The following is a 6429-nucleotide window of genomic DNA, read 5'->3' on the forward strand; positions in this document are numbered from 1 at the left end:
GCACCCTGCCCTCCTTCAGGGGATAAGAGGGAAAGTCTTCATCTCTCTCCCCATCCTGCCCTTCCCATTTCTTCACTCCAGGTGACTGTGTCTTCAGAGTTCAGGTGTTTGAAGGGATCAGGACCTTGCCTCTTTAGTGTCCAGGGTTCCCACTGTTTGAGAATTAGATCATCTGAAAGCTAGAAGGGATTGGTCATCAAGTTCACTAGGTTTCAAACTTATGTGTTGCAGTAGAAAACCCTTAAAGAAAATCTTAAGAAGCTACTAGACTTGAAACAAGGATAAGGGGTCTTTAGGCTTCCCTCCTCTACTTTATTCTTTTGCTAGCTCCCATCAGGGATCTCTGTAAAAACCCTAGTTTGAAAATCACTGATTCATCCAACACCCATATGGGGCTTGAGTATCTCTATCACATCCCCACTACTGATGGCACATCCACCACCCCCCAAGGCTTCCCTTTTTACTTCTGGGTCAGGGCACTGCCTGTTAAGATGCAAATGCCCCTGGGGGGGGGGGGGTGACACATTATTCTGCCAGGGCCTCACATCTAAAGAACAAATCAGACAATCTAATCTAATTCCTCCTAGCTGTTCAACTGAGCCCAGAATCCAGGAAGAAAAGAGATGCTTGAAGGGAACTGGATCATTGTGGAGCAAGCAGAAGGTCTGGGGTGGGGATGGGAGGAGGTGGGTAGCAGTAGAGGACACTGGGTAACGAGGAATCACCAAAGGTGCTGGGCACCTGTGCACAGGGGAGTGCATCAAGGACAAGTTTGGACTGTGGCAAATACTACCCATCCTCCATCTTCTTGAACTACATCCCCACCCACACACGTGACCAGGAAGTGAAACCCACTCCAACCAGCACAGTGTCACCAGAGCGAGGGAGCCAGCCTGGCGCCAAGATGCACTAGCCAGGACCATGACCCAGGCTGTGAGGACATCCAGGGCCCCTGGCGCCATGCCCCCACCCCCACCTCTCCAGGACAGGCACGTGCCACACAGGCAGACAAGCAAGGCAGCCAATGGCCCTTGGTTTTTATTCATTTATTTTTTTCACATGAGCAATAGGATAGAGTTGTCCCATCCTTGCTCCTCTTGCATTGAATGTGCCTCGGGTCTTAGGACCCTAGAGTATCATTGGAACCCCCTCCTCTTGCTCCCAGTGCAGGAGGGACAAGGAGGAAAGAACTGAGAGTGGGTGTGTATGTGGGGGATGTCCCAGCTCTCTGAGCTAGGCTCAGCACCCCCTCAGCAACTCCCTGAGGCCCTCTCCCTTTAAGACTTTGACACACAGCAGGTCAGAGACAGCTGGCAGAGTAAGACATAGGCTGGGAGACAGTCCATACACACAAGACTAACATAGACACACACACAGGCTGGCCCCTTCCTTTGGCATGGTTCACCCTAGCCCTGGGGATAGGGTCTGAGGGTGGTGGTGTGGGGCCTGAGCTCTGGGATGGCCTTTGAGAGATGGGACCAACTTGAATCCCCGGTACCCCAAACTCCCAGGCCAAAGTAGTCCCCAGTCTTGCCAACCTGGATAGATACCCCTTCACCTTCCCACCCAACACTTAGAGATTAAGATTGTTCAAGTAACAAGGATAGATGCGGGAAAGGGAGACTCCACCCTCATCCAATCTTCCCAACTAGGGGCCGGTAAAAGGGGCTTCTAGCCCTGGACATGGGGCATCTCAGCACAGACTCTTCCCCTCCTCCCTCAACTCTGTGCAAATCAGAAAGACTAGAAGAGCCTGAGTCAGACTCTTCCATCTAGTAGAAGTGGGGGAGGACAAGAGGCAGAGCACCATGGCCCTTCAGAGGGGCTCTGACAGTCCGGATGGGGTAGAGGTGGGGCGATATCTTCTTCTGGCTCCAGCAAGGAGCATTAGGCTGGCTCTCATTAGTTCTCAGCATTGTCCTGGACCACTAGCTTTGCTAGAAAGATCCTTTTCCTGCCTATCCCCTCAAACTTGTACATTTCACAGATGGTACCTGCTGCCCCAGGCTGGTGTTGCAGCCATCCTGATCCAGCTCTTGCAGGTTCCCAGGTTCTGGACCCCAGCCCCAGGAGAAGAGAGGGGTGACCAGAACCTGGCCCCTCATTTGGACTTGCTCAGTCTGTAGTCTTCCATTGGCTCCCGGCTCTCGACAGCTGACAGGGCGATGAACATCTGGGCGGCATAGTAGGTGGACATGATGAGTGCCCGCGAGTAGGGCACAGGAAAGCAGAACTTGTTGAGGGCGATGGTCAGGTCTGAGACAATAAAGAGCAGGGCACCACTGCCTGCCGCCAGCTCAGTCCAGCGCCAGGTGGCCCCAACCAGCTGTAGCCCTGCCACAGCCCGCCAGCCCATGAAGCTGATAAGGGCCATATAGACCCCCACCAGGTAGGTGAAGGCACCCGTGAGGCATGGGTAGAGGAGGGCATAGCACAGGCCCGACAGTACTGCCATCACCAGACCTGTCCGAAGAGCCAATGGCCGCATGCCAAAGGCTGAGGCGTAGAACATGTGGGTCACAGCAAACATCAGCAGACCTAAGAGTGAGAGGCGATGATGGGATGTTGAAGGCAAGCTCAGGTGAATAATGAGTGATAGGAGGTGGGGGCAGAAGTAGAGTGCTTGGGATAACCCAGGAGCTTTCTTTTGGGAGTAACAGGGGTGGGAAGAAATCCACGAAGGCAAAGATCCCCTCCCCAACTCTCCTGTGACACTCCAGAACTGATCACCATATCACCAGCAAGGTTATCGTCCAACAGGGGCCCTAACAGTCTTTGGCTTCACAGCCCCTCAAATTCCCCATATTCTTGTAAAAACAAACAAACAAAACAAAAAACCTCCCTTTCCCAAATCCTTGGCCACCCAGGGTCCTCTAGTCCCCAACCCCAGGATTCCTCCCACGTAGCTACTGTGATGACTGACCGTGCGCAAAGTATCCCTGGTCCTGCCAGATGAGGAAGGCATCACCTAGAGCAGAGAAGACGAGCCCCACAAAGATGCGGGTGGCGCTGGGGTGGGCCAGCAGGAATCCTAGGCCATGGGCCAGAAGGAAGAGCCAGAGGCAGAAGATGGGCAGGCACTTGATGAGGGCGCTGACCCATGACGGGTTGGACGAGGGCAGCCAGAGCACAAAGTACACACAGGTGGCCTTGAAGAAGGGCACCAGCTTGGGTCCCTCACTCTTCACCTGGAGGACACAGGACAAGGGTAGCACTCAGAGCGTGGGAGCTCAGAAGCCCAGAGGGGAGCCCAGAGCCAGCACCCTCAGCCCAGGCATCCACCCCCAAAGACAGGCCCACATCCCAAGCAGGGAGGACTGACACACAGAAACCCAGTTTGGCCTGCCCCAAGCAGCCACCAGAGTATGAACAAGCCCATCATTACCCTGAGGCTTAATTGATTAGGAAGAGAAAGGGCTCCACTGTTCCTGCTACTGGTATCCATTCTTGGCCCTGGGGCAGGACCAGAATAGTCACTCACTGGGCAGAAAACAGACTTTGGGATAGTGTCCCATCCTGCAGCCCAATGCTTCTCCCTTCCGGCCCCCTCCCTCTCCTTCACCAAAGCCCCTTTAGCCTCTCTGCCAGCATCAGCCCCCAGCTGTCTGGAATAAAGTGGAGTCAGCAGGAAACCACAGAGATGCTACAACTGGCCAACTCGTGATCCTCAGTAGTGGGGCCAGGGCATGGCCCGCCGACAGCAGGTGAGTGCCAGGAATGCGTGAGGGTGGGCACTGTCAATCATCTCAGCCCCCACAGGCGCTCTCCTCCGCCAGTCTGCAACTCAGCCTGCACTCCAGCTGCCCTAGTTTAAAAGTACCATCAAGGACAAGGAGAGGAGACAAGGATACTGCCTAGAAATGGACCCATGAGTTGGGAGCAAGAAAACTGTCCCGGAAATACTGTCCCTAAAATCTCGGGTTGGGGTGTTGGAGAGCGTGTCAGTCTCATTTCCCAGAGAACAAGAGCAACTCAAGGCACATCAGAAAGAGAGGCAGGAAGGGGAGGGAGGAGTTCTCTTCCCAGCTTTTGATCAGAAGCCAGCAGTCAGGCTGGGAGGAGATGAGGAACTGAGAGGGGGAAGTTAGAGCAGCTGACTTGGTCTCAGCCGGATTAGGGGGGAGGGCAGCTAAAGAAAGGTTGTGTCCAAGGCCGCGCAGGCACCAGCGGGCTGCTGCAGATATTGTGAATCTGCGATGTCCTGAAGCTCCTTTTCTTGGGCATCTGGTACTGGGGCTCTGAGAGTGATTCGGAGCAGCGGAGGTTCCCGGTATACTCAGGCTCTGACCAAAGTGATAGGCCTCTGGCTGGGTGAGCCGCCCAGCACAGGGCCCTGGGTTCACACTTGGACTCTCAGACCTCCAGTCCCTGGTTACCTGGGACTGAACAGGCTGTGATGAAGGAGGCTGGGAAGAGGCAGATGGTGGGTCCAGCGTCTAAGCCTGCCCTGGCTGTGCCAGGGGTGAGAGCAGCGAGAAGAGATGGCTAAGTTCCTTCCTATGGAGACTCCCCCATGCAGCTGGTCAGGGCAGGGACATGGGCAGGGGAGGAGGCAGCGTAACCTCACCGTGCCCAGATCTCCCCAGCCTCCACCTGCCAGCCTTTGGAAGCATCTACTCCACACCCCTCCCCCAGCCCCATATTTCCTAGAAGGAGAAACAGCAGTAGCAGCTGGGGAAGCTGTGACAGTCATAAGAGAACCCAGCACTAGAAGGAGGAGCAGGGCGGGGGAGAGACAAAGGTTCAGGTGAGAAAGTCTGAACAAGAGGCGTCCACAGAGAACGAGCGCTTTTCCTGCAGCGCGTTATCAAGGCTGTTTAGACTCAGAGGCATCCCCTGCACCGCGCCCAGACTTCTTGATAAGACGAGGAAAGGGCGGAACCCAACTGGGAACAGGATTCCCAGGAGGTCCCCGTCCCCCTCCTGCTCTCCCCTGCCCTCGCCCACGCCGAAGCCGGCGGCCCGCTGCCGTCCCCTTCCTCTCCCCGGCAGCGACCCTGCCGACCCGCGCCAGACACACAGAGATCAACACAGTCACGCTTCCGAGTCACGTGCCCACTGCCTTCCTCCCTCCCGCGGGCCGGCGGGGGGCGCGCGGAGGAGCGGCGCCGGGGTTCGGGATGCGGGGGACCGCGGCCGCGCCGCCTCTCGCCCGGCGACGCGGGCCGCCGCGGGGTCCCCGCCCTCCCGCGGCCCCCGGCGGCTCGGCCCGCCGCAGCCGGGTCCGCAGGCCGGTGGGCTCTGGCCGCGCCGGACACGGGCTCGCTCGCTGGCTCGCACACTCACCACAGTGACCGGGGACACCATGGCGGCGGCGGCGGCGGCCAGGACGCGCCCGCGGCCAGGTGAGGCGGCGACGACGTCACAAAGCCCCGGTGGCGGACAGTGCCTCCCGCGCGCCGGGCGCCGGGGGTGCTTTCTGCGATCCCCCACGGCGTCACGGCGCACTCGGCCAATGGGCAGGCGGGAGTCGGCGCGGGAGGGGGCGGGGGGAGGGAGGGCGGCTGGTGAGGCGGGTAGACCCCGCCCCCCTGCACCCCCACACCCCGCGGCTACTGTCCCGGGGAGAGAGGCTTCTCCCTGCAGGCCCCACCCCTCTGGAAATCAGTGCCGAGGCATCCCGGAACGTAACGGTGACCCCAGGCCCTGGATGAGGACGGAGATTGGCCGAGAGACAAACACATTCCTGCTCTGGACACAGGGCTACACACATTATTTTTCATCACCCGGGGATAAAAGTCAAAGACGGAGTCCCTTCAGCCTTTAAACATGCAGTCTGCATGGGCACCGTTGCAATTAGACCCACAACCTTCACTGCGTACAAACACACACCCACATGGACACATGATGGGCAGCAGACATACAGCCTTCAGCATGAAAAGAGACACATAGCAGCCCATAGACCCATACGTATCCACACACACACACAGGATCACAACTACTCTTAGGCATCAAACAAGTACATGGACACAAAACTGACAACTGCAGGTGGACACACATCCTTCAGGGTAAAAAGAGAGACACATATATAGGCATGCAGCAGCCTATAGAACCATAATAAACCCAGTTACTCAATTGCCCTTAGACACACACCTCCCACAACTCAGAGACAACTGTAACACACACAAGAACACACCGAGAATGATAGACAGGCAGACCTGAGCATATTTAAGGACCCAAAGGGGTGTGAACCAACTCTGCCAAAAATGCAGCTCAAGCATATTAATGTCGATGTGACACAGGCTGAAGGTGCACAGGCACATTTCAGGATCACGGGAATTACATGAGAGAACTGGTAGGCAGTCAAATGGACTGGGACCTAGTCCCAGGTCTGCCACTTCCATCCTTCCCCTCTTTAGCCTGGATTTGTTCAAGTATAAGATGAGTGGATGATCTCCAAGATTCCTCCCAAGCCCAACATGTGTAGGA

The 6429-nt window shown here is 56.6% G+C and overlaps 1 protein-coding gene across 2 annotated transcripts; it reads right to left on the reverse strand.

Moving 5' to 3' along the window:
- Positions 1 to 574: 574 nt before the first annotated feature.
- On the reverse strand, positions 575 to 5445 carry TMEM86A (transmembrane protein 86A). Of its 2 annotated transcripts, XM_057750259.1 has the most exons (4): positions 5287 to 5430; positions 3386 to 3453; positions 2924 to 3188; positions 575 to 2538 (listed from the first exon to the last, which is right to left on the reverse strand). In XM_057750259.1, exons 2-4 carry the CDS (start codon positions 3443 to 3445, stop codon positions 2102 to 2104), a joined length of 762 nt encoding a protein of 253 aa, XP_057606242.1. In that variant the 5' UTR covers positions 3446 to 3453; positions 5287 to 5430; the 3' UTR covers positions 575 to 2101. The 2 variants fall into 2 exon arrangements, with proteins under 2 accessions (XP_057606242.1, XP_057606243.1); XM_057750260.1 differs by lacking the exon at positions 3386 to 3453 and having other exon boundaries at positions 998 to 2538; positions 5287 to 5445.
- Between the last annotated feature and the right edge of the window lie 984 nt (positions 5446 to 6429).

The sequence above is a fragment of the Hippopotamus amphibius genome, chromosome 9 (genome assembly GCF_030028045.1).
Source record: "Hippopotamus amphibius kiboko isolate mHipAmp2 chromosome 9, mHipAmp2.hap2, whole genome shotgun sequence".
In the NCBI taxonomy this organism is placed as follows: Eukaryota; Metazoa; Chordata; class Mammalia; order Artiodactyla; family Hippopotamidae; genus Hippopotamus; species Hippopotamus amphibius.

Coding starts and splice junctions, on each gene's coding strand:
- TMEM86A (XM_057750259.1), bottom strand. CDS start 3,445: ATGGATACCAGTAGCAGGAACAGTGGAGCCCTTTCTCTTCCTAATCAA. Junction 3,189..3,385: donor CTAATCAATTAAGCCTCAGG/GTAATGATGGGC, acceptor TGTGTCCTCCAG/GTGAAGAGTGAGGGACCCAA. Junction 2,539..2,923: donor CCAGGGATACTTTGCGCACG/GTCAGTCATCAC, acceptor TCTCACTCTTAG/GTCTGCTGATGTTTGCTGTG.